Source organism: Centruroides sculpturatus, unplaced genomic scaffold, assembly GCF_000671375.1.
Source record: "Centruroides sculpturatus isolate CEXI.00-Female unplaced genomic scaffold, Cexi_2.0 scaffold1159, whole genome shotgun sequence".
NCBI classification, from domain to species: domain Eukaryota; kingdom Metazoa; phylum Arthropoda; class Arachnida; order Scorpiones; family Buthidae; genus Centruroides; species Centruroides sculpturatus.
This window is the reverse complement of record NW_019385414.1, coordinates 33,730-61,696: the sequence shown is the minus strand read 5'-3', so window position 1 is coordinate 61,696 and position 27,967 is coordinate 33,730. Positions and strand designations below refer to the sequence as shown.

Below are 27,967 nucleotides of genomic sequence, written 5' to 3'. Positions count from 1 at the left end.
ATAAGACAGTCATTGTATCAGTGAACCAAGTGAATGGCATTGCAAATTTGTTTTGAGATGGCAATGCCTACACTGCTGTGGGTGCAAGGGCTGCCAAAGTTTATATATAAGATAAATAAAGATTAATATTTGCTTGTAAAGTTTTTGTAAGCTTTCTTATTATACACTTAATACTTTTCATTCAAATACATACTAATGTGCATGAAAAATTTTAAATTATATCCACATACTTGATTTTCAAGTTTTTACATCTGTCATAGTGAGCAGCCAGGAATAATAGGAAGTACTCTATCCTCTATTCATCATATTAAACTCATTCAAATCTCATCAAGTAATTTAAAATTATAACTACTTTTTCCTATACTCAGTTCTATTATAAGAACTAAGACTTGAATTGTACTTTTAACTCTAACAATAAGTTAACAACTTAGATACCAACAATCAGTTAGTGTCTGTTAAACAATAGAGTAATTAGGGGGGCGCTTCCGACGTTCGTCAGTGTTGGTGAGTTTTTGAGTGAGCNGACTCTCCCAAAACTTCATCCATGTCAGCTTTGATTTGAGATGCGGTCAACCCTTTTTTCGTCAGGTATTTTATGACCACACGAGTCTCCGTCTTCTCCATTTTTGACAAAGCATGTGCACATTGACAATCTGCTAAGCTGTCGTGGCAAAACTTTACGACAAATCAAGCGGAAATTGGTATCGTATCTTTAGCAAGGATGGCTGAATTATTTCCGCCAAAAATTAAATTGATCGCAGCGCCGCATATAGGCAAGGCTGCGAACTTTTCGAACAGCCCTTTTATTATTTGTGTATTTTAATGATTTTATGTTGTACAGTACAACAAAATCCTGCCCTAAATCATTCTTCTTTTCAAATGTTTCTGAAATTATTTACTATTTAACCATTAAAGCTTATTGTTAATGTAGTACTGAATCCCTTAGTCATTAATAAATCATTATATGTAGTGCATTAGATTTAGCATAAACAATAATATATATGGTCAATCCAGATCATTTATATATTATTTTTTTTAGTATAAAATGTTTAAAATTTCTTTTCTTAAAAAAAAATGTTTGTTAATTTAGTTTATATTGGTTAAACTTACCTCATTTATTTTGAGATGAGAAAGAGAAGAAACATATCTTTTTAAAGTATCCTGCAGATAATTAGGAGAAAATCTATATAAATTATTCTATGATTAAAGACTTAATCTTAAACATCAATGCAATTGTTATTAGAAATATGAGTTTTAATACAGTAGTTTTATAAAGTTTAAATGCAACAATTAATGTTTTAAGATGTCTTAAACAAATGTCTACCTATAACTTTATTATTGTTAACTTCAACCATAAATCAGTTTATTTTAATTTTTATATTTTTAAATTTAATATATCATTGCTATTTCTTACAAATGTATTTAATGTAACATAAATATTCAAAGCATTTGCTATATAATGTACTAATTTGTTTCATAACAAAATATATGCACAAATCAGTCTTTGTAATGCCAAAAATTACTAATCCAAGTCTTCAAATATTGTCAGTGGTGCCTCTCAATCCATTATTCAAAATAATTATGAAAGTAGCTTGCTATTGATTTTTTACATCAATAATTATCAGGTTTTAGACTTGTTTTAGACAGTTGTTTCAGAAGAAAATACATCATAAAATTAAGTAAATTTTATATATAAAATACTTATTAAATTTGAATATATTTGTGTAAATTATAATCAAATTTATAAGGTTTTATTAATATACACAATGTGGATGAATGAGAAAAAATAAGGATTAAGATTTTTATCAGAATTTTACTTCCTCTTCAGAAGAAGATCTAAAATTGTTTTTATTCAATTGCAAATAATTATTTTTCAATGAAACAAATATATTAAATTTAATAATTTATTTAATACTTACTAAAGTTGGAATTCTAGCTTCGATGCTCATGTCCACTAACACTGCTCGAATTGACATTGACGGCCAGTCATCAATCTTTCAAAAAATGAAATATATGAATGTTATAAACTAATATAAACAAATTTAACAAATATGAATCTATCAATACTTCAATTTAACTATTGTTAATAATATCAATAACAAGCCTGTTAAATTCTTTTTTAAATTAAACAAATGATGTTTATTATTCTGAAGTTATAGATATTAAATAAGTCACACATTTCATAAAAAGAGCATTCGGCATAGAATGGAGGAACATTTCTTAAGCAGTTTAGACTGAACCAAGTATTACCCATGAGCTTGTACAGGATTTCGTTGCCAAAGGATTAAAATAGAATAAAAAAAGTACATATGCCATAAGTGTTTGAATACGATCATTTCTTTAAAAAAAAGACAATTATTCCAAGCCAGGCATAGATTACAATGGGTCAGTAACAATCTTAGATTACATGCCATTCACCGAATTGAATTCTTGGAAGCCATGAAAAGAAAAAAGGAGGACATTATAATAAGTTTGCAAAAGAAACTTAGAATAAGCTTTATTAAGAAACTCAAATGGATTTTTACAACCAATTACCATCAAAAGCAAGAAAGAACATAGTAGAAGAACCTAAATACTTGCAAGAACCAGATATTACCTTACCAAAAATATGTGGAGGAAGCATTCAAATTCAGCCACAAATTTGTTCCTGATGATCTTCCTCCTATAGAATCATCAATAGCACATGTAGAAATATTCTGTAATTATCTATCAGCAGAAACTACGATTAAAACCAAAAACAGACTCTCTACAAAATTGCAATATATATATATAAACACATAAAAAAATTCAAATCTAATACAATGATAGCAGCCTATAAAACCAAATGTTGGTGCAAACTGAACAACATAGTCTGTTTTTATAGTGATAAAGGTGGTATACCAGTGTTCAAAAACCTTGACTCCTACAGAGAAAAATTTGTGACTGGAGAGTCACAAATTGACATGGCAAACCTTTTCAATGCCATGTCAGGATAATACCACTGTGTCCCGTTAAATGCAGAATCTGCAACGGCAAATGGTTTTTGTTAGAAACTAGGTCACACGAGAGGTCACATGCATAAGCAACAGGATTCCGGGTGGAAGACTGTGAGACAGCATGATGGAAGTAATGCATTCACAGAAAAGTTATACAAACACATATACCCATTTATTTGTTCTTAACAATTTGCACATAAGATTAGTAGAATAAGACTATCAAGCCAATTAGGAAATTCTAGGCATGTAGATACGATAACTCAGTTGCACGTAAGAGAGAGAGTTCACAATAGAGCACAAGGGAATAAATAACTTGTAGAGGAGTAGGGATCTGGTGTTTGCAGGTTGGGTCAATAAGATAAAAGTTCTCGAAGACAGTTCATATTCCATAAATCCACTGTAGAAGATGTGGTTGCAGACAAGAGGGATGAAGTATCTACAGCGGAGGTTGCAGAAATATCCATTACTGATGTAAAGCCGATGTATCCAACAAGAAAATAAAATCAACGTCTCTGAAAGAAGTAACTGAGGCACACACAATTGACCAGCTTGAGAAATTGGCAACAACTGATTCAATTGACCACTAGTTGTCATATTAAATCAGTAAAATTGAGACAGCATGTCAGAAGGTCACAGGAAAGAGTCTCTTTCAATGCTGAGAACATGTAGAAAGAGATGCTCCCAGGTGTGAAAGTTGACAGATATCACTGCTGACAAAGTTATACTTGAGAAGTTATATTGTTATTTAGTTATGTTGTTTAAATTGAAGTCTGGATTCTCACAAAATCACCAATGAGCTAGTATTCTTGAGATATTCTCTCAAGAATACTAGCTCATTGGTGATTAGCAAAGACCCTATCAATCCTCTTATACAAAAAGTGAAACTGCTAGCTAAAGATAAGACATTTCCAACATTAAGACCAATGTTAGAAAATACACATGTACCAACAATAACAATGGAAAAATTGTTACATCAACTACTTAACAGAATTGGCCATAAATCTTTATATACAATTAGTAAAACTGAAGAAATCATTGTTGCACTGAAGAACATATAAAGTGAAGAAAGAGATGTATTGACAGTAACGGATAGAGAAAGATTAATGTAACCTTTTTCCATCTATCAAAATAGAAGTGTCTATTGCCTTAACCAGAAATCTAATTTGCCAAAAATAGACATTAATAGAAACTGTTGTAAGAAAATTACTGATTTTCTAGACTTAATATTGACAAACTTGTATTTTGAGATAATACATTCTACAAACAAGTAGTAGGAGTACCAACGAGTTCACCCATATCTAGTAATATTGCAGAAATCATAACAACTTAAGTGGAAGAGTCAATAATCAAAGAATACAGTTAGAGAATAACTTAATTACAGATACATGGATGACATCTTTATAATATGGAATGATAAAAAAAAAGTGCAAAACGTTGTAGGAGAAATTAATAACAACTCTGTAGGAATACAACTTAATTTGGACCAAATTAGAAAAATTATACATCTACAGGTTGGGAAATGATTATGCCACAAAAGTATTAATACATAAAAAACCCTCTAAATTATACATTGGAGATCAAACCCATAAACTGAAAACTTTTAGAACTTTAATAAAAAGAATTATAACACATTCTTCTTTAATGATACACAGAAAGCAAGAGATCAACTTTATTATGCAAACGACAATTGTACATGGTTTTTCCTAGAAATGTAATTAAAGGTTTCATTAAAGCAGGAGTAGAAAAGTACAAATTTGGTCTTGATAAAGACAATAAGAAAGATCAAGCTACTAATAAGATGTGTGTAATTACAGGAGTAAAGTAATACAAAAAAGCATGATATTTCTTTAGCTATCAGACGTCTGCCTTCTATTGTGCAACTACTTCGTACAGATAAGGAAGAGATAAAGAAAATATAAAGAGCAGAAGTCAACCTTAAAAACAAGGACTTCTACTATACAGGATCAATGTGCAGAATGTTATGACAATGCATAAACGAGCATTATGAATTTGTATTAAATGATAGAAAATGTGCTACAGCATTAACAAAATGGGCACTTGATAATGAAGTACAAGTTGCCTGGAAAAACTCTATTATAGTAAGAAGTTAGACAGATAAACATACGTTAAGGATTATGAAACAATGTTTATATATATATTTATTTATTTATTTACATTCATGCAAAATTAAAGTAATTAATGCAAACAACTCCATGATTTTAGATTATAGATGGGTTGATGTTTTAAACTGTCAAAATTACAACTCTTTTGTGCAGAGTGTAATATCATGATTTACCTAGAAAAGTAATTTACGATAAGATAAGGGAAACTTGTTCAAGGTCATAAAGTGGGGGTAGCAAGTAGATTACATCTTTGTGTTATACTGTTATTTTGGATAGTATTTTCATTATTCAATCTTTGTGTGTATTATTAAATTTAATTAATTTATTTATTATTTATGTTATAGGATTTTATAGACTTTTTTATAATTTTACTTTTTAAATTTAATTAAATTTAAATTACAAAATAGTAAAAATTAAATTTTTTACTTTTTCGTAATTTATTTAATTTAATGTTCAAATGTAACAGTATTCTGTAAATATATTTGTTCCATTGCAATTTGAAAAAAAGAGTTTCTGCTGAAGATACAAAAGAACAAAAACATTTCCGATTAAAAACAATTCGTTTGGTTCCTGAAAATAGCATTTATTTAATTTTTCCATATAAATTTCTTTCCTATTTTCTCTTTTTCAGACAGCTGTTCTTTGAAAGTTTGTTTTAACTGGAAAGCCTCAATAATAAAGGTATTCAAAACAGTTCATCCACTCTTAAACATTCCATAAAGCCCAAAATAGACAAAATTGAATTATAAGAAAGCTTCATTGCATTGAAACTAATTGCATTCATTCCAAGTTTTAAAAAAAATTACCTATTGGTTTAAGTTATTATAGAATAGGTAGTGTAACAATTTACATTTATTTTAAAAAATCATCTGGTTAATATTATAAAATTTACACATGTACAGTAAGTTCTTTTCTCACATTAATCCACATTAAAAAATTCACATAAAAATGAAATTTTCCCATTTAAATATACATAAATTAGGGAGATATTTTCCACAAATNTTGTAACCCCTTTGTAAAGGCGAAAGCCATATAACAAATAAATGTTGATTGATTGATTGATTGACAATAGAGTAATTAATATAAAATGGGAAATGATTAATATCCTGTTCAGTTCATCAGATAAACACTAGTCAGAACACTGTCAACTTTACAACTTCAGGAAACTAGATAATACATACAGAAGATGATCCAAAAAGGCCAGCACAAAAACTTAAAAATTTTAATTTAAAACAAACATTTACAGTAGTATTAAACAACAATCATCAGATTATAAAGAACATTCAGAAGTTGAAAGCAAAATTGAATAAACTATTTTAAATTACAAATGTTGGCCTATGATTGGACTTGTTTATTCGAAATCCAATAAAAAACACTGTACATTTTGTGATGTCACTATCACTTCAATCCTATCATAGGCCAACATTTGTAACTTAAAATATGTAAGGAGTCAATTCCGACCTGTTTTATTTTTATTTTGTTTGGGGATTATTTTAAGCTTCTTTTCTTATTTATTTTTGAGATATTTTATTTTGTTAAGGATAGACTACCACACCTCACCGAGATAAAATTCTAAATCAAAAACTCCCCTCACTATGACAACTGCTGACTGCAAACCAACTACGTTATCAAACCCGAGAATGACATCTCAGGGAGATTTCCAATAGGGAGTAGTTAAACAAATCATCTCTCATCCGAATTGTTACCGAAAATTAAAAGGAAAAAATATAAAAGAATAATGTAAGGGGGATGACATGAGATAGAGAAAAGGATTACTAGAATCAAATAAATGTCTGAAGTTAAGTATGTAGATAGGGTTGAGCAGGCATAACAATATAATATCACCACAACAGCACAATAAAAAGATGAGATGAACAACAATCAAACGAGATGAAGCTAAGGATCAGATGAAGCTAAGGATCAAATGAAGTTAACGAAAAAGGCTTTCAAGTTCACTGGCAGAGTAGAAGTCATTGGTGACAGTTAGGCAAGTTAATTTGTAAGATTACTTTGCAAATTTTCTGTGTATAGCCCAATTTCACATTTCTTATCAGTTCTTGTGGAGATAGTTGTAAGATAGTTCTACGTTAAATCCCCAAGTGCTGGGAAAGTTTTGTATATTATTTCTTTTCATTTGATAAAGCATCTTTGTAACTATGTTCCTCAAAAATTACTGGGGTAATTAATTAATTAAATAAATAAATAAATAAATAAATAAATAAATACAAACAAAACCTTTTATCTCGCAGCACTTCAACAAAAACTTGAACATTTTTGGCCTTCACCAAGGCCTGCCTCAGGATTTTTAACAAAATCGAATTTCCAGTCAAATGTCAAAACGATGATGTTCGAAAATCGCTTTTTTAAAATTTTGAGTATCTCATCACATCAGGCAAATTTATACAGTTGTTTGACTAAAACTATAAAAATGCGATCATGTGATCCATACCAATTCACCAACCTGAGACAGGTGTTGGTGAAGGCCGAAAATGTTCAAGCTTTCGTTGAAGTGCTGTTACTGTATAAAAAATTTTGTCTGTATTTATTAAAAGCATCTTTTTTTACATTTTTGAATTTTCTAACTTATTTCATATTGTACATAGTCAGTCATAAAATAATAAATAGAATTTTTTCCTCTTTACATATAGTAGTTATTTCAGGCAGTTCATAGATTACTAGATTATTTTTGATCAAACTAATTCATTCATATTTCTTTTTTGCCCACTCAAAAGTCCATGTCTAACATCGACCAACCCTCGGTTTACATAACACACATTAGGTAATTTCCAGGTTTTCAAAAAGTAAGACAATACAAATAGTCTATTCAATTTTGCTTTCAACTTTCGAATATTTTATATAACCTAATGGAAATTGTTTAATACTACCAAAAATTTGTTTTAAATTAAAATTTTATACATTTTGTGCTGAATTTTTGGGTTTTGTTGTGTATGCAGAATACTGTCAATTTGGATTCGGATTACTCAGAAATATATTGTATGTATGCATTAAAAGATATTTACGAATATTTTAAAAATCTGAGAAGATATCAGAAAGAATTAACTAATAACTTAATAATATTAATATAATATAAAGAAATATACTTATTAAACAGAGCTGTGAAAACCAGATGAATATCATTTAATACTAGCTAATATAGTCAATGTAATATATGTAAATAGATTTATTTTTTACTACAAACTAGTAAAACTTGGTAATTTAATATTAATATACTAAAAATAAATAAAACTTTTTTACAAAGAAAAATTCTTTGTTTCAGTCATTTTTTCGTTGTTCACACCATCAGCAGTTCATTAAAAAACACAAATACTCATGGAGACAACCTTCCTTTTTAGGCTACTGACTTCCTTTTTAGACTTTATTAATTTAGAAAACTCCGAAAGTTGATCGTTAATGTCCCCAGAGGGGGCCAAGTATGTAGAGTTTAGTAAGAATTTTAGGTCTTTATATTCGACTATTGCTGTGGTAGAGAAGCAATTCGACAGGTGAGGAGCCAGATAGAGTGAGATTCCCCGATTAAAATTAATAATCACCGTTTGGATCCCCGAGTGGAGACACCCGAAAAGGCGATGTCAATGCTAGAGTCAATTGCATGTTTTACTAAGTGGTCAGTCGCGGTAGAGGACCTATCCAGATTTATCTGTATTAATTTTATAGCCATTATTACCTACTTTGTTATTAACTACTTAGAATTAGCCTTAAGATTAGATCTACTGTCGAGTATTAGCTCGGCTAATCTCGCAGTGATATAAAAAAATAGGACACCTGCGGTCCCTGGCCGAGTGGTGGATGTCAACGTGCTCCGACGGATGTCTTCTTGACGAGTTGTACCTCACACAGTTTATGCACTTGAAGTCTGGGGGTTCTACGTCGCATTCTCCTGTAGGGTGCGACTCGCTGCACAGGTGGCAGACCTTTTTAGCCGTGCATTGAGATTTTAAATGATTATAGCTCAGGCAGTTATTACAATGTTTATAATAAAATAATTCGTGGACTCGCCTCAAACTCCATCCCATGTAAAGAATGTTGCCCGCCTGGAAAAACGCCCTTCTCAACACTGGAGAAACGGTGATCACCCACGACCGTTCCCCGTTACATTCCTTGACGTTATGTATGTGTAAAAGACGTTATGTATGTGTTTCTTCACATCCCCAAGTAGGTCTGTATGTTGGGCCTCCACGAAGTCCCTGATGTCACCCTCGTTGAGCTCCCATCGGACCCTGGGTACGATGATGCAGGGGTTGCGAAGCCCCAGCGACCTTACCCGCATGTCCTCCCTTTTACTCAGTGATTCCACCAGTCTCTTGGCTCCTTCAATTGAATGGCAATTAATTAGTATCCCATTCTTGATGGGTCTCGTAGTTTTAACTCCCACTTTTAATTTAGTGACGTTTACGGTTGTCTCTAATTCTTCCCTAGTCTTTTCTGGGGACTTCCCCTCTTCGTTATTATAAACTAGAACGACTTTGTCGTTCCGTGGAGGAGGTCTCAGCTTCAGAACAGAGGTGTACGTCTGTTCCTTTGTTGGGACGGGAGAGGGACTTGAAGTACGAGCATTTAGGGTTAGCAATTCCTTTGTTTTTAGGGCTTCTAGTTGTTGGAATTTCGTCCACAGGGAGGCGAACGTGTCCACGGCCTTCTGGAGGTTGGTTTGGATGCGGTTTTTGATGTCATTTCTTAGATTTCGGCTCTCGTCCAGGGCCTTGAAAGTGTCCTCGATAAAGAAATTGAAGTCCTCGGGACTTGGCTTCAGGGTACCGCACATACTTACCCTCGATAATTTTTTCGATATAGTAGTTAAAATGTAAAAAATGTTAAAAGCGTCCTCTGGTGCTCTTGCCACAATCACATGATACATTTTAACTTATTTTTACTTGGTAATTTAGGTAAGTTTTGTTGTAAAATTCATAAAAATTAAAATCAGAGGTAAATGTATATTTTACAAACTATCACAATAAGGACAATTATAAATAAACTTTGAAGTCATCTTATGTTCTTTTCAAACCATAAACACATAATTAAAACATCAGTGAAGTTTTCTTTAGGCTCTTCTCTGCCTTCAAATATGTAAACAGACAATTTTTAACAAAATTCAATGCCTAGAGAACTGTAGGACCATTTATACATATTTGTGGGCAAAGAAGAGCCTAAATGAAAAGGATAACTCTACTAATGTTTTAATTGTATTTCTGTGTTGAAAAGAACGTAACAAGACTTCAAATTTCATTTGCGATTGTACTCATTGTGATATTTTGTATGCTTATTAAATATAATCACGTATAAAACAGGGATAATGGTAATATGCTAAACTAAATTTATATATAAACACTTGGATATTTGTGTGTTTAACAGGTTTTAATCTTATTTCGTTAACAGTTTAATTTACAATTTTATTATTATTCTTCTATTTTAATTTTAATTTGAATGCCAACAGAAAAAAACATTTATACTTTGTACCAAGCTCAAAATTATTAGAAAAAATGCTAAATTCAGAACCAAGAGAAATTTTATTCAGAAATGTTTTTGTTCTCTTATCAGCTCAGAGGTTTATGAAGTATTTTAGAATGAATATAATAAATTTATTGTATTCATTCTAAAATGCTTCTTAAATCTCTGAGCTGATAAAAATCTTTTAAGAGAACAAAAACATTTCTGCATAAAATTTCTCTCTGTTCCTAAATTTAGAAACTTTTCTAATAAATTTGAATGCCAATCTTATATACGTATCATTTTTAATCTCTACATATATATTTTAAAAGCATACTTTTAATAATAAATAATGATTCTGAGTGGTATCACAAAGATCCTGATAATCAACTATTTTTTGTTTTCTTTTTGTGTAATTATATTTTCATTCACATGTTTGCAGATTTCACATTTTAAAATGTCAACTTATAACCATACACACACANACCACACGAGTCTCCGTCTTCTCCATTTTTGACAAAGCATGTGCACATTGACAATCTGCTAAGCTGTCGTGGCAAAACTTTACGACAAATCAAGCGGAAATTGGTATCGTATCTTTAGCAAGGATGGCTGAATTATTTCCGCCAAAAATTAAATTGATCGCAGCGCCGCATATAGGCAAGGCTGCGAACTTTTCGAACAGCCCTTTTATTATTTGTGTATTTTAATGATTTTATGTTGTACAGTACAACAAAATCCTGCCCTAAATCATTCTTCTTTTCAAATGTTTCTGAAATTATTTACTATTTAACCATTAAAGCTTATTGTTAATGTAGTACTGAATCCCTTAGTCATTAATAAATCATTATATGTAGTGCATTAGATTTAGCATAAACAATAATATATATGGTCAATCCAGATCATTTATATATTATTTTTTTTAGTATAAAATGTTTAAAATTTCTTTTCTTAAAAAAAAATGTTTGTTAATTTAGTTTATATTGGTTAAACTTACCTCATTTATTTTGAGATGAGAAAGAGAAGAAACATATCTTTTTAAAGTATCCTGCAGATAATTAGGAGAAAATCTATATAAATTATTCTATGATTAAAGACTTAATCTTAAACATCAATGCAATTGTTATTAGAAATATGAGTTTTAATACAGTAGTTTTATAAAGTTTAAATGCAACAATTAATGTTTTAAGATGTCTTAAACAAATGTCTACCTATAACTTTATTATTGTTAACTTCAACCATAAATCAGTTTATTTTAATTTTTATATTTTTAAATTTAATATATCATTGCTATTTCTTACAAATGTATTTAATGTAACATAAATATTCAAAGCATTTGCTATATAATGTACTAATTTGTTTCATAACAAAATATATGCACAAATCAGTCTTTGTAATGCCAAAAATTACTAATCCAAGTCTTCAAATATTGTCAGTGGTGCCTCTCAATCCATTATTCAAAATAATTATGAAAGTAGCTTGCTATTGATTTTTTACATCAATAATTATCAGGTTTTAGACTTGTTTTAGACAGTTGTTTCAGAAGAAAATACATCATAAAATTAAGTAAATTTTATATATAAAATACTTATTAAATTTGAATATATTTGTGTAAATTATAATCAAATTTATAAGGTTTTATTAATATACACAATGTGGATGAATGAGAAAAAATAAGGATTAAGATTTTTATCAGAATTTTACTTCCTCTTCAGAAGAAGATCTAAAATTGTTTTTATTCAATTGCAAATAATTATTTTTCAATGAAACAAATATATTAAATTTAATAATTTATTTAATACTTACTAAAGTTGGAATTCTAGCTTCGATGCTCATGTCCACTAACACTGCTCGAATTGACATTGACGGCCAGTCATCAATCTTTCAAAAAATGAAATATATGAATGTTATAAACTAATATAAACAAATTTAACAAATATGAATCTATCAATACTTCAATTTAACTATTGTTAATAATATCAATAACAAGCCTGTTAAATTCTTTTTTAAATTAAACAAATGATGTTTATTATTCTGAAGTTATAGATATTAAATAAGTCACACATTTCATAAAAAGAGCATTCGGCATAGAATGGAGGAACATTTCTTAAGCAGTTTAGACTGAACCAAGTATTACCCATGAGCTTGTACAGGATTTCGTTGCCAAAGGATTAAAATAGAATAAAAAAAGTACATATGCCATAAGTGTTTGAATACGATCATTTCTTTAAAAAAAAGACAATTATTCCAAGCCAGGCATAGATTACAATGGGTCAGTAACAATCTTAGATTACATGCCATTCACCGAATTGAATTCTTGGAAGCCATGAAAAGAAAAAAGGAGGACATTATAATAAGTTTGCAAAAGAAACTTAGAATAAGCTTTATTAAGAAACTCAAATGGATTTTTACAACCAATTACCATCAAAAGCAAGAAAGAACATAGTAGAAGAACCTAAATACTTGCAAGAACCAGATATTACCTTACCAAAAATATGTGGAGGAAGCATTCAAATTCAGCCACAAATTTGTTCCTGATGATCTTCCTCCTATAGAATCATCAATAGCACATGTAGAAATATTCTGTAATTATCTATCAGCAGAAACTACGATTAAAACCAAAAACAGACTCTCTACAAAATTGCAATATATATATATAAACACATAAAAAAATTCAAATCTAATACAATGATAGCAGCCTATAAAACCAAATGTTGGTGCAAACTGAACAACATAGTCTGTTTTTATAGTGATAAAGGTGGTATACCAGTGTTCAAAAACCTTGACTCCTACAGAGAAAAATTTGTGACTGGAGAGTCACAAATTGACATGGCAAACCTTTTCAATGCCATGTCAGGATAATACCACTGTGTCCCGTTAAATGCAGAATCTGCAACGGCAAATGGTTTTTGTTAGAAACTAGGTCACACGAGAGGTCACATGCATAAGCAACAGGATTCCGGGTGGAAGACTGTGAGACAGCATGATGGAAGTAATGCATTCACAGAAAAGTTATACAAACACATATACCCATTTATTTGTTCTTAACAATTTGCACATAAGATTAGTAGAATAAGACTATCAAGCCAATTAGGAAATTCTAGGCATGTAGATACGATAACTCAGTTGCACGTAAGAGAGAGAGTTCACAATAGAGCACAAGGGAATAAATAACTTGTAGAGGAGTAGGGATCTGGTGTTTGCAGGTTGGGTCAATAAGATAAAAGTTCTCGAAGACAGTTCATATTCCATAAATCCACTGTAGAAGATGTGGTTGCAGACAAGAGGGATGAAGTATCTACAGCGGAGGTTGCAGAAATATCCATTACTGATGTAAAGCCGATGTATCCAACAAGAAAATAAAATCAACGTCTCTGAAAGAAGTAACTGAGGCACACACAATTGACCAGCTTGAGAAATTGGCAACAACTGATTCAATTGACCACTAGTTGTCATATTAAATCAGTAAAATTGAGACAGCATGTCAGAAGGTCACAGGAAAGAGTCTCTTTCAATGCTGAGAACATGTAGAAAGAGATGCTCCCAGGTGTGAAAGTTGACAGATATCACTGCTGACAAAGTTATACTTGAGAAGTTATATTGTTATTTAGTTATGTTGTTTAAATTGAAGTCTGGATTCTCACAAAATCACCAATGAGCTAGTATTCTTGAGATATTCTCTCAAGAATACTAGCTCATTGGTGATTAGCAAAGACCCTATCAATCCTCTTATACAAAAAGTGAAACTGCTAGCTAAAGATAAGACATTTCCAACATTAAGACCAATGTTAGAAAATACACATGTACCAACAATAACAATGGAAAAATTGTTACATCAACTACTTAACAGAATTGGCCATAAATCTTTATATACAATTAGTAAAACTGAAGAAATCATTGTTGCACTGAAGAACATATAAAGTGAAGAAAGAGATGTATTGACAGTAATGGATAGAGAAAGATTAATGTAACCTTTTTCCATCTATCAAAATAGAAGTGTCTATTGCCTTAACCAGAAATCTAATTTGCCAAAAATAGACATTAATAGAAACTGTTGTAAGAAAATTACTGATTTTCTAGACTTAATATTGACAAACTTGTATTTTGAGATAATACATTCTACAAACAAGTAGTAGGAGTACCAACGAGTTCACCCATATCTAGTAATATTGCAGAAATCATAACAACTTAAGTGGAAGAGTCAATAATCAAAGAATACAGTTAGAGAATAACTTAATTACAGATACATGGATGACATCTTTATAATATGGAATGATAAAAAAAAAGTGCAAAACGTTGTAGGAGAAATTAATAACAACTCTGTAGGAATACAACTTAATTTGGACCAAATTAGAAAAATTATACATCTACAGGTTGGGAAATGATTATGCCACAAAAGTATTAATACATAAAAAACCCTCTAAATTATACATTGGAGATCAAACCCATAAACTGAAAACTTTTAGAACTTTAATAAAAAGAATTATAACACATTCTTCTTTAATGATACACAGAAAGCAAGAGATCAACTTTATTATGCAAACGACAATTGTACATGGTTTTTCCTAGAAATGTAATTAAAGGTTTCATTAAAGCAGGAGTAGAAAAGTACAAATTTGGTCTTGATAAAGACAATAAGAAAGATCAAGCTACTAATAAGATGTGTGTAATTACAGGAGTAAAGTAATACAAAAAAGCATGATATTTCTTTAGCTATCAGACGTCTGCCTTCTATTGTGCAACTACTTCGTACAGATAAGGAAGAGATAAAGAAAATATAAAGAGCAGAAGTCAACCTTAAAAACAAGGACTTCTACTATACAGGATCAATGTGCAGAATGTTATGACAATGCATAAACGAGCATTATGAATTTGTATTAAATGATAGAAAATGTGCTACAGCATTAACAAAATGGGCACTTGATAATGAAGTACAAGTTGCCTGGAAAAACTCTATTATAGTAAGAAGTTAGACAGATAAACATACGTTAAGGATTATGAAACAATGTTTATATATATATTTATTTATTTATTTACATTCATGCAAAATTAAAGTAATTAATGCAAACAACTCCATGATTTTAGATTATAGATGGGTTGATGTTTTAAACTGTCAAAATTACAACTCTTTTGTGCAGAGTGTAATATCATGATTTACCTAGAAAAGTAATTTACGATAAGATAAGGGAAACTTGTTCAAGGTCATAAAGTGGGGGTAGCAAGTAGATTACATCTTTGTGTTATACTGTTATTTTGGATAGTATTTTCATTATTCAATCTTTGTGTGTATTATTAAATTTAATTAATTTATTTATTATTTATGTTATAGGATTTTATAGACTTTTTTATAATTTTACTTTTTAAATTTAATTAAATTTAAATTACAAAATAGTAAAAATTAAATTTTTTACTTTTTCGTAATTTATTTAATTTAATGTTCAAATGTAACAGTATTCTGTAAATATATTTGTTCCATTGCAATTTGAAAAAAAGAGTTTCTGCTGAAGATACAAAAGAACAAAAACATTTCCGATTAAAAACAATTCGTTTGGTTCCTGAAAATAGCATTTATTTAATTTTTCCATATAAATTTCTTTCCTATTTTCTCTTTTTCAGACAGCTGTTCTTTGAAAGTTTGTTTTAACTGGAAAGCCTCAATAATAAAGGTATTCAAAACAGTTCATCCACTCTTAAACATTCCATAAAGCCCAAAATAGACAAAATTGAATTATAAGAAAGCTTCATTGCATTGAAACTAATTGCATTCATTCCAAGTTTTAAAAAAAATTACCTATTGGTTTAAGTTATTATAGAATAGGTAGTGTAACAATTTACATTTATTTTAAAAAATCATCTGGTTAATATTATAAAATTTACACATGTACAGTAAGTTCTTTTCTCACATTAATCCACATTAAAAAATTCACATAAAAATGAAATTTTCCCATTTAAATATACATAAATTAGGGAGATATTTTCCACAAATTCCAAAAATAATAAGATAAATTAATAATAAACATTTTATTTAGTTATTTATTATGATTATTATTAAAAAGTGTCTATAAAACCTCAGAGACATTACCACAGAGTGCATCCAAAACATCATTGGAAGACGTCAAGGAAGACGAAAGGATCAGTGGATCCAAGATCACTGGTGGAAGTCGATTGATGAGAAGAAAGATGCAAAACTTAAAAGAAACCAGGCTAAAACAATAGCTGAAATGGAGGAACTAAGCCAAAGATACACCGAGTTGGATAGATGTGTAAAGAAAAGCTGTCAGAAAGACAAGAAGGAATGGTTAGAACAAAAGGGCACTGAAGCGCAGGAGGCTTCCGACTAGAATGACTTATATCATGTAGCAGGCAGAAAGAGTTGGGCTGGCATCCACTATTTTGACCAGAATGACTCCAAGACTCTGTACCGCATAGTCAATGAACTGATTGGGATAAGGAGTAACTCCAGCATTCCAATAAAAGACAAAAATAGGAAGCTTCTGATTGCTCAAGATGAACAGAACAAGAGGTGGATAGAACATTTTCAGAAAGCATTTAATCAAGCAGAACCAACCATTATATACGATTTCAATATTGAAGATACACAGGATGAGCTTCAGGTAGATACTGGTGATATTATCCTTGAGGAAGTGGAGCTTGCAATTAAGAGCCTAAAAAGTAGTAGGGCAGCCAGTTAGGATGAAATTACAGCTGAGATTTTGAAGCATGGAGGGCAGCCCATGTTGGAGAAGCTAACATTATTGTTTAATAGGTGCTGCAATGTGGGGAGGTCCAAGAGAATTGGAAAAGTGTCACTATTCCAATCCTCAATATCAACACCCATTGATCATTAATTTCATTGATTTCAAGAAGGCCTTTGACAGTGTTCACCACGAGTCCCTCTGGAAGATCCTGCAATTATATGGTGTACCAACAAATTTTGTCACCATTTTCAAGACCTTATACCTGCATTCAAGTTTCTGCATCAAGACTGAAGGTGGTCATACAGACTTCTTTTAAATTACGACAGGAGTCAAGCAGGGTTGTGTCCTCATTGCTCTTGATTATATTATGCAGCAGGCAGAAAGTCCAGTTCACACATTGGGGCCGGCATCCACTGGTTTGACCAGGACTCTCTTGGAGATTTGGTTTTTGCTGACAATATCGCCCTATTAGAGGAAAGCAAGACAATGCTAAAGCACACCACAGCCACATTGGGTCAGGAGGCGTATTGTGTTTGTAGGCTCCGTTTTTAACTTGCGTTATCTTTGGTCTTTTTTACGATCGGTGAGTGTACTATATATCATTTTGTTGCTGTTGACGTGCGCTTTCCAATGCCGTCTTACTTTTTAAAATCGGTTTAGACCTTCGGGTGTTACGGGCTTTATTTGGCCGAGACCACGTGGTCGAACTTCGGACGGTTTTCTCTTTGACAAATTCATGTCGTACGTTTTTATGTATTACACCGCTGTGTTCACCTTGCTATCCCGATTCGATCGATATTTTATTTATTAAATTCCGATAATTATTTCGCTAGTTTCAGCGACCGTTACTTGCCGACTTTCGGCTGTTTTTTGGCCATCGTATTAGGCCATTGGCTCTGCTTTCTTGTTAGTCTTTAGGAAGGGTTAGTCTGTTTATCGTATTAAACTTTCGTATAAATCGGAGCAATACTTTTCGAATTATTGCGCCGAAAAGGCACAAAGGATGGAGGGTCAACGTTTTTCCCCACGTGGCTGCTGATCCCCGTCCTGACCCTAATTCGGTCGTTTGCATCGCTCGCCGCTCCGTTCTTTTGAGTCTTTTGACGACAGTTTTTGCTGGTTTTGGTTCACTTTGCTTTTCTGGTAACGCCATCGGTTTTGCTATTTCTCTGAACTTGGCCAGCTGACTCCTCGTGAGCTGCTCTCCAGTTGTCCTTGCTGTCATCACTCTCGGTCCACACCTCTTGGCTACAGCGACGCCATCCCACTTCCTGGCCTTCTCGATTGTCGCATCATGAAACTTTCATGCTTTACCAATTGTCCCCTCCATAGACCTTTGGATTACTCAACTGTTTTCTGATTGTTCAAGCTGGGGTTGGTGAGTTTCACTTTTTGCTTTCAATCCAACCAGTTTTCTTTCCCTTCTACCCAAGTTAGATTCAATCTTCTGGGGCAGAGTTTTACTGCCATCAGGCCTCTTTATTCTTGCAATTACACTACATTCTCCTGGCTGGTCCCTTACACCTTCCATCTCTACTATGTCTCACGTGAATAACTTGACTCAAATTGGATCGGCTACCAGTAGCAACGGATCAACCAATGTTTTGGAGGACAAAATCCTAAGCGAAGCAAACCAACATTTTATGAGAATTCTGAACCTATTGCCAGAAAAATATGGCAATAACATCAGAACAAAAGAGAGAAAAGAAGTCCGTGAAAGAGTTATGCGATTGTTCTCATGCTTGGAGCAATTCCATGGTATTCTACAGGAAGCCCGCACAACCTCACAGAAGAGTCCTACAACCAATGTTTCAACTAACCTACCTGTCTCCTATGCAGATGTGACAAAAATGAATACTAGGCCCACGTCTACAACTAGGACCATTAATAGATCTTTAAAGAGTAAATTGGACAATGAGGGCAGCGGGGGAAGTGTTGCCCTCATATTGTATCCAAAGACAGATGTAGAGGGAGAAACTATTAACATGCAACAGATAGAAAATAGCATAATAAAGAAAATCAAACCGCATGACCTGAAAATTCAAGTGAAGGCAATAAAGAGAGTGAAAGGAGATGGCATCTGCTTCAGAACCAACTCACATAAGGATGCCGAAACTCTCTCCAACGCAATTGAAAAACTTCCTGAAGTATCAGGTAAAATCAAGGGAAAAATTTCTGAGGGAAGACGCCCTAGAATAATATTGAATAATGTACCCATCTCCGTGGACGAACCAGACCTCATCCCAATGGTATTTGATCAAAACAAGGCCCTCCAGGTTGTTCCTAGAGAAGAGTTCATACAAAACACACGGATCAGCACGGTCCTCTATAGAAACAGTGCAAAAGAGAACTGTAGACACATCATTCTGTCTACGGCTCCTAGGATCAGGGACGCCTTCGTTAGATCCAAACATATAGCGGAGGAATGGACAAACATATTCCTAAATGATTACATCCCACTGGTGAGATGTTACCAGTGCTGTGGGTACAACCACATCTCAACCAGCTGTCCAGACAAACAAAAATGCAGCCACTGTGCAAAAGGGCACAGATTTGCAGATTGCCAAAGACTGAATCAAAACCCTACCTGCACCAATTGCAAGGCTGCCAACAAAGGCCTCCTCGCTCACGAAAAATTGCCGACGGATCATAATGCCTTCCATCCCCAATGTCCAATCACTCAAAAAATGAAGTCACAGACCATACGCCAAACTAACTATGGGCTCTAGTAATCCTACAACTAACTCAAGGATCCCTCTTATTCACCAACTCAACAGCAGTATTTTCTCCAATCAGAACCACTCTCTTCACAGCAATAGCAACTATCACCATCAGAACACTATCTCATTGATCCAGATTAATCTCCAGAGGGGCAAAGCCCCTTCGTCACTTGTTATTAAAACCGCTGAGGACTGGGGATCAGATATGCTTATTATTCAAGAGCCTTACTTATATAAGGGAGAGCTAACGAATTATGGCAGCTGGAGGGTCTTCCCTCCCAGAGGTTCGAAGGCGACCACCAAAACGGCCATTATTGTCAGGAACCCCAGCCTTAATGTTCAGTTTATGCCTCACTTAACTACTCCATATGCCACCACCTGTGTTATCAACAGCAATAATAACAGCATTTTTATCACCTCCATCTACTGCTCCCCGTTCGAGGACATTAATCTTATGCTGGACGACCTGGATGTGATCAGCAGGACTGTTGCCGACAGGCCCTGGCTTATCTGCGGCGACACCAACGCCAAGTCCTTCCTGTGGCACAGCCCCATCGAGGACCCAAGGGGGTACAGGATGCAGGAGTTTGTGGCGGCCATGTACCTTACTTCCTGCAATACCAGCCCCCTATCCACCTATCACTCTACCAGGGGCGACAGCTGGGTTGATGTATCACTGGCAAACATCCACATGGCCCCTTGCATCTCCCTCTGTACCACTTGCACTGAACCCAGTGCAAGTGACCACCGTTATATCAAGATAAACATTCAATTGGATACCACTCTTGCTAATGCCACCACCTACCACCATACTAACTGGCTCTTCTACCAGAATCTTATTCGTGATAACTGGAGTGTCAACGCTGCTATAACCAGCATGCATGAAGATGATATTGACAACTGTATACAAAGTCTTACCACCCTCTTGACACAGTGCTACCATCTAGCCAGCAAGGAAAAGACAAATTCTAGTACCAGTGCCTCTTGGTGGGACTCTGAATTATCCAACCACCGCAGAGAAGTTAGACGGCTCCGTAAGATCTATCAGAGGCATCAAAATGCTTATGACAGGGCCCTACACAAAAATAACTATACCAGGAAATTCAACGAGTATAAAACGCTCATCAATAGGAAGCGACATCAGACATGGAGGCAGTTCTGTAATAAATTCAATAACCCATGGTGTGAGCCATACTATGTGGCATTCAAGAAAAGGCAAATGGCAGACATTCCTTCAGCCATTAAAAAAGCCGATGGCAGCTACACAAACACCCTGGACAATGCACTTCATGAGCTTTTCGCTTACCACTTTCCTCTGGACGAACCCAATAATGATACGGATGCGCAACGTGCAATCTGCAACAACTCTAACAGCCCAGTTCTCCACGCCGACGATCCGCCATTTACCTTTAAAGAGATTAGCCACGCTATTAACCTGAATAACATCAGGAAAGCTCCAGGATTTGACCAAATCAACGGGAAAATGCTAAAAGAAGCCTTTTCCGCAATTCCAGTAACCTTCATGGCAATCTACAACCACTGCCTCTCTTTGGGATACTTCCCTAAAGCTTGGAAAGTGGCGTCAATTAAATTCATCAAAAAAAGTCCGGACGATAGCACGTTGCTCCCNGTAAAATAGCTGATTAACTGGTGTCATTATCCTGACGTTAGATAGAGACTTCGCCGTCTATATCTTATTTAACATTTAACAGCCCTCCTATAAAAAGTATCGAGATAGGATCTTACGACCCGAAACTACGAGAACTAGTTTTACCAACTAGCGCCGATTAAGTGGTACTAACAATCCTAGTGAAAGAGTACCCCAGGCTAATCTCACACTGTTCAATTTTATTTAAGAAAAATACTATATAATCAAGAAGACTCAAGCAGCTAAAGGAATGACAAAATTTACATCTGAGAAATAAAGAACATAGAAGAGAACATCGACATTATAATGGAACCTAAAACGGATCTGACGACAGAAGAACTCCAAGAACTCTTAAATAAAGAAAACTAAGAAACTCGGCGTAATATGTTTTCTCCGGAAAAATAAAATTAATGCTGATAACTGTTATTAAAGATCCTTCGAAAAAGTGGAAGGATGTCAGAACAACGGTCTTAGAATGGCATCGAAGCCAGGTTGAGGCTTGGGGATTTCTACAATTGCAATGCTATTAATTACTTACGAGAAATCCTGAAGAAGACAGAAAAGCAATCGACGTTAGACAGATTCTTTAACCCTTTCAAACGGAACAACATGACTAATAAAAATGCAAGACTGTATGTATGTACTTTTATTATTACATATAAATAAACGTACTAAGAAAGTGTATATTTTTTTTATTTTTGTGGGTCTCCAGAACGAATTAATTAAATTTCCAATAAAACTTACGGTAAATCGATAATCGGTTAACGAACAAAGTCTTGGAANATGCAAGACTGTATGTATGTACTTTTATTATTACATATAAATAAACGTACTAAGAAAGTGTATATTTTTTTTATTTTTGTGGGTCTCCAGAACGAATTAATTAAATTTCCAATAAAACTTACGGTAAATCGATAATCGGTTAACGAACAAAGTCTTGGAACAGATGTTCGTTAACCGATCACCCACACCCACTGTATTATAAAGAATTTTTACTAATTAATCAAGTTAACGTAAATTAAAACCAATGGGCAGATTAACAGAAAAAATATAAAATATTCTTGTTAAAGAAAAAATAAAATCACTGAATTTATAACTTTTTTACCGAGAAAAACAGAAAATACAAACAGTTTTTCACTGTTAATGATTATTTATTTATTTAACGCGTGAAAATCAAAAGGTTTTGTAAAATATTTTCTTTTTCGAATTTCGTCTTTGTACAAAATGTAATACAATACACATTGTCACTTTTCTAAATGAAAGACCTTCATCACTCGTACCTAATACAAGGAAAAATATTATATTAATACATAATTTTTAACTTTACAGTGTTCGAGATTAAGTGATTTGAAGTTACTTTTGGAAGTGCCATTCTCGGTTATCTAAAGGACAAACTTGTCTTTTCTTCAGCCAACGCGAAATGCAATGGAAATGAAATGAGTGCTAGAAATAAACAACAAAAACAATGAATTAAACAGATGAAATTACGCAGGCAAGAAACGAATATTACGAAATATAAGGTTCATTTACATTGCAACTTCCCCAAGCCACAGGACATTCTTCACCCTCCTGATCTTTCTGGGCTAAGCATTCGATACCTGAAAAAATATGTATTTTTTTCTTTGCAAATTATCTATGTAATGTCAATTATAGGATACTTCGAATCAACGTCGTTGTTACCTACATAAATCCGAGATTTTACATCGACAAATAGCACAAATTTCCATTTCTGTGACTGAAATTGAAAATAAAGGTGCGTTAGATAAATAATAACACAGGATATCACGAAAATAGCATTACTAACATATTACATGACTGATTAGTATTACAAAAAAAAAATCTTACCCCAATTCCACGAAGCTACGGCATTCCACTGAAAAATCTATATTATTTAAAGAGTATAAATAAAATGTAGTGAAGAAGTTTTACTTACCTTTATGACTTGAAATCTAATTCGAGTATTGTCATTATTTGACATGACAGGAATTTCGCTTGAAGTTTTCTCAGTAGCCATCTCGAAAATATTATTCTACTTGAGTAAACAAAGAAATAATAAAATGGAAATAATGATTACAATAAAATTTCGTATTGTATTCATACGAATAATCACTAAAATATATCATACTATTAATACAGTGGAACCTCGGGATACGTCTGCTTTAGAATACGTCAAATTCGGAATACGTCCTGTTTGGACAAAACAAATTTTGCTCGGTATACGACTTTTATTCGGTATACGACTTAATTATACGCGCCATCTATGAACAACTGTCGGTGTACTAGACCAGAGTAGACGTTCGCGGTGCCACAGTTTATAACTTTGTTAGATTTTTTCTGATTTTAATTTGTAAAATTTGATTATTAATCATGAATTGCAAGAAGGCAAATGAAAAGTAACAGAAAACTAAAAAAATGACTAAAATCACAACTGAAACAAAGAGATTGTTGAGAAATATGAAGGTTGCATGCGTGTTCGAGATTTTAACTGTTGCATACCGTATTCCGAGAACGACGATATTGACAATCGTGAAAAATAAAGACATTATTAAATCTGCTAACGTTGCGAAAGGGGTTAAATCAATTTCTAAACAGAGATCGAAGACATTAAATCATGTTGAGAAATTGCTTTTGCTTTGGATAACTGAAAAACAGTGTGCTAGAGACACCGTATCAGAAGCAATTATTTGCGAGAAAGCTACAAAAATACATGCTGATCTCATGAAAAATCAAGCAGGAACTAGCCAGGAAAGCGAGGTGTTTAAAGCCAGCCATTTTTTTTACATGAGAACGAATTAATCATTTTTACATTACTTCTTATGGGAAAGGTTGATTCGGTATACGTCCTATTCGGTATAAGTCCAACAATCAGGAACGGTTAGGGTCGTATACCGAGGTTCCACTGTATATTAATACATATTTGACTTATTTTAAATAGTCTCATTAGCTCTTTCCTCATATCATATTTGATAGCAAAGTTACAAATAATATTTATCAAAGAAGCTTCAAAAACTATTTATCAATTACAGAATGTTGTCTTGTGTGCTAAAGTATGGGTACGCAGTTATAGATTATGTACGTTTATTTCGGCTAGAAGATTGATGGAATGGAAAACAAATGTGAATCTAAAATTGAAAAAGTAAGGAAACGATGAGGAAAATCATCGCTACGAAATTTGTGTATATAACAGAATTCTTAATAGAACTTTTCGAAGGAACGTATAGAATAAGAAAAATAAAAATAATAAAATGTAAAGAATTCACCCATGACAGAGTGTATACTGTATAGCCACTACATAACACTGATCCTACTCGAAAAAGAAATTAATCAAGTGGAAGTTTGTGATTATTCTTCGTGTATCTAATACGTACGTAAGGAACAGTATATCATAGAGCAGTGGTTCTCAACTGGGAATACATGTACTTCTAGGGGTACGAGCATAAATCGAAGGGGTACATCTAACTTTCATTATAAAATGGCGTATGTTAATCAATTTGCTGTAAATTATTAACACTTCTTATGTTATTATTTGATAAGTATATTATATATAGATGGCTGAAATGTATTTATTTATACCACTGGTCTAGTTAGTTAGAGTTTTTTATGGCGCTCAGTTATAAGGGCTGTATACACCTAACTCAGTAATTATAAAATTTACATACAAAAATATAAGGGGTATTTGACAAACAACTAAGGGACTAATAGGGTACATTAGCAAGAAAGGTTGAGAACCACTGCCATAGAATCTTCCAGGGAGGATGTTCCTACTAGTATTTTTTAGCCTGTTTCATCAACCTACTCCCTCATTTTTGGCGTTTGTAAAAACTGAATTTCTTATTAGAACATAATTAATACTCACGATTAAGTTTTAATGACGTACCTCAGTCAATGATATTTATGCAAAATGTAGAAAAATTGCTCGTAGAATTTTAAGAGCTTTTATTATAAAAACATCCGCGTTCGAATATCGAAGAATAAACCAATTTCACGCGAATATTCAAACATTCTAATATCGGATTTCAAATATTAAAACATTTTTTGGATTTCACATATTTTAAATTGCGTGATAGGTAGTTAGTATTCTATTATTTAAAATATTCGAATACCCTTTCTAACACCCTCGCCTGCCGGCTTGAATTTTCAGTTGTCTCACGGGGCAAAGAACCTCACCTGCCATTCCATCGAACCCCGTTGTTTGCTTTATTTCAATTATTCTTGGTGAGAAGCAGTCCAATTTTTCACTTACTTGGGCTCCTTGGTCCTAGCGGATTCGACTTTCCGAAGTTCATGATAAAAGTTACGTGACGATTTGTACATTCTCACTCCGCCGTTATCGGTTTGTTATTTCTTGTCGGAGAAACGAGCGGATATACGCTGACGTCACTTGTAATGACCACTCCTCATTTAGACGAAGCCATGGTGAATTTGTTACAGCACTACGTTAGTCAACAACTTAACGTTAAGGATTTAATTCACGAATTTTATTGTTTTAACTAGCTGCAAGGACCCGCTTCGCTGGGATTTTATTTGTTGGTACATTTGTTTGTAATATAGTTGTTTTTATATATAAAAGACTGTTTTTCTAAGTAATCTAGAATCTAGCTGCAAAGACCCGTTTCGCTGAGTTTTTATTTGTGGGCAAAACTTAACGATAATGAAGATTAAGATAATTACATTATAGCCAATCTTACCCGTTTTCACAGAATGCAAAAATTAGGTCTCCCGTTTCTGATTAGAGATCTGGTCCCGATTCTATTTCTGAACGTCTCCTGTTCACGTCAAGTCAAACGAACTATTTTCAACGTTTCTGGAACGTTTACGATCGTTCTATAATCGAACCAATATTCGAATTTTATGTTCGAATTTAATTCGAACAAATTCGAACAAATTTAAACATTGTTCGAATTAAATTCGAACAAATTCGAACAAAACATTCGAAATAGAAAGCCACTTTCAACCACTTTCAGCCCCATATCTCCCGCACCCTTATAGCTATCGAGACGCAACCACCCCTATGCACGAATAGAGACTTGGGGCTACTACCACATACAAACACCATTCACGTGCGATGTGTAGTTTTTGCGAAAAAGTGAAATATATGGACATACATGTCCATTTTTATATATATAATATAGATATAGATATAGATAATAATAATTAGTTTACAATACAGTTATTTCAGTATTTTACATACAATAAATATTTATTTATTAGCTTTTGTGTGAAAAGGAAATGACAACAGAAACTCTTTCAGTGGTGGTACCTAAAATTTTTTTGACATATTTACAAAAATAATATTTATTTCTAGAATTTTAAATACTAATTATTCATTGAACACTATAAAGTTAATTCGTATCTCTTATTAGGGAGATTAGAAATATTAATTATTTGATTTTAAATTAAATATATAATTTAATGTAAATAAAATCGTTAATGCTTACCGATTCGAATTCGAATATCGAACTTTAAAAGCGAATAATTCGATTTTTTTTAAATTCAATTAAAATATTACAAATAAACTCTGAATTTTGTAATTTTTTTATATAAAATTATTATAAAATTATAAATATTTAAAAACAATATTGCAATTAAATCTTTTAAATTTTAAAATTTAAATCTTTATTTTCCTTTGAAATACGACTTTAAATTTCTTTCGTTTCTGCGTTATTATCGCTAGCTATTGTTAAAGATAAGAAGAAAAACAACAGACAAACAACACTGAATGGTGTCATTCAACGTCGATTGCCTACTGTCGTTTAAATTGTTTTAAAGCGCGTGTTTAACGTCAGACTTGATAAACCCCGAATTTTCACCGCTTTATACTTTGTTTTATTTTAATCGGTAATAAAATAGCAAGAATAAACGGAATATAAGGCATATTTCAAAATGTAAAACACCGCTTGAATGAATTTCAATGTTTTTAAGATTTATGAAAGATTTTCAGGTAGTTTTAAAAGTGCTTGCAAAGTCTTATCGTATTTACAGTCAGGTAGGATTACATTATCACGCTTACATTATGATGATGAAACTCAATTCATGTCATAATGATATAATTACTTTAATGGATTCTAAAATGACGGCAAAATAACCACTCAGTGGCCATTATACAATCATTATATTTAGGAAAAGCCTTAATGGTGAACGCACATTGCACATCTATTCACTGGTTCAAAATTACTACTTGTTCTTATCAACATACCATCGTTGAGGAAGTTTCTTCTATTCAATTAGTACAGTACATAGAAAAATCGACTTTGAAACCTTCCTTTTCTCTGCCCTATCCTGTATATTTTAACCAATAACGGTAGCAGAAACAGCATTAAATTCATAATTTTATTTATGAATTTAATATAAAAACACA

At 32.7% G+C, this 27,967-nt stretch overlaps 2 protein-coding genes and 2 long non-coding RNA genes across 11 annotated transcripts; 1 reads left to right on the top strand and 3 right to left on the bottom strand.

The window, feature by feature from the left end:
* Positions 1–822: 822 nt before the first annotated feature.
* LOC111638740 lies at positions 823–3,732 on the bottom strand. Its single transcript, XR_002758928.1, has 3 exons — positions 2,602–3,732; positions 1,920–1,994; positions 823–1,161 (listed from the first exon to the last, which is right to left on the bottom strand). It is a non-coding gene; the product is annotated as an uncharacterized LOC111638740 (long non-coding RNA).
* A 7,520-nt stretch (positions 3,733–11,252) lies between these two features.
* On the bottom strand, positions 11,253–14,162 carry LOC111638741. The gene is made up of 3 exons (XR_002758929.1): positions 13,032–14,162; positions 12,350–12,424; positions 11,253–11,591 (listed from the first exon to the last, which is right to left on the bottom strand). It is a non-coding gene; the product is annotated as an uncharacterized LOC111638741 (long non-coding RNA).
* Positions 14,163–18,779: 4,617 nt separating this feature from the next.
* Positions 18,780–19,970, top strand: LOC111638730. The gene has a single exon (XM_023384482.1). It carries the CDS (start codon positions 18,780–18,782, stop codon positions 19,968–19,970), a length of 1,191 nt encoding a protein of 396 aa, XP_023240250.1.
* A 2,843-nt stretch (positions 19,971–22,813) lies between these two features.
* On the bottom strand, positions 22,814–27,107 carry LOC111638739 (RING-box protein 1-like). 8 transcript variants are annotated; one of them, XM_023384494.1, is made up of 7 exons: positions 27,048–27,107; positions 23,543–23,641; positions 23,455–23,482; positions 23,294–23,344; positions 23,140–23,207; positions 22,967–23,052; positions 22,814–22,889 (listed from the first exon to the last, which is right to left on the bottom strand). In XM_023384494.1, exons 2-7 carry the CDS (start codon positions 23,621–23,623, stop codon positions 22,880–22,882), a joined length of 324 nt encoding a protein of 107 aa, XP_023240262.1. In that variant the 5' UTR covers positions 23,624–23,641; positions 27,048–27,107; the 3' UTR covers positions 22,814–22,879. The 8 variants fall into 8 exon arrangements, with proteins under 8 accessions (XP_023240262.1, XP_023240259.1, XP_023240263.1 ...); XM_023384491.1 differs by having other exon boundaries at positions 23,455–23,491; positions 27,048–27,095; XM_023384495.1 differs by having other exon boundaries at positions 23,543–23,638; positions 27,048–27,078.
* Between the last annotated feature and the right edge of the window lie 860 nt (positions 27,108–27,967).

Bases quoted from the DNA above. Each gene is read 5' to 3' on its own strand.
- LOC111638730 (XM_023384482.1), top strand. From the start codon at position 18,780: ATGTCTCACGTGAATAACTTGACTCAAATTGGATCGGCTACCAGTAGC.
- LOC111638739 (XM_023384491.1), bottom strand. From the start codon at position 23,623: ATGGCTACTGAGAAAACTTCAAGCGAAATTCCTGTCATGTCAAATAAT. The intron at 23,492-23,542 runs GTAAGTAAAACT...TAAATAATATAG, and splicing joins TTAGATTTCAAGTCATAAAG to ATTTTTCAGTGGAATGCCGT. The intron at 23,208-23,293 runs GTAGGTAACAAC...ATATTTTTTCAG, and splicing joins ATGTAAAATCTCGGATTTAT to GTATCGAATGCTTAGCCCAG.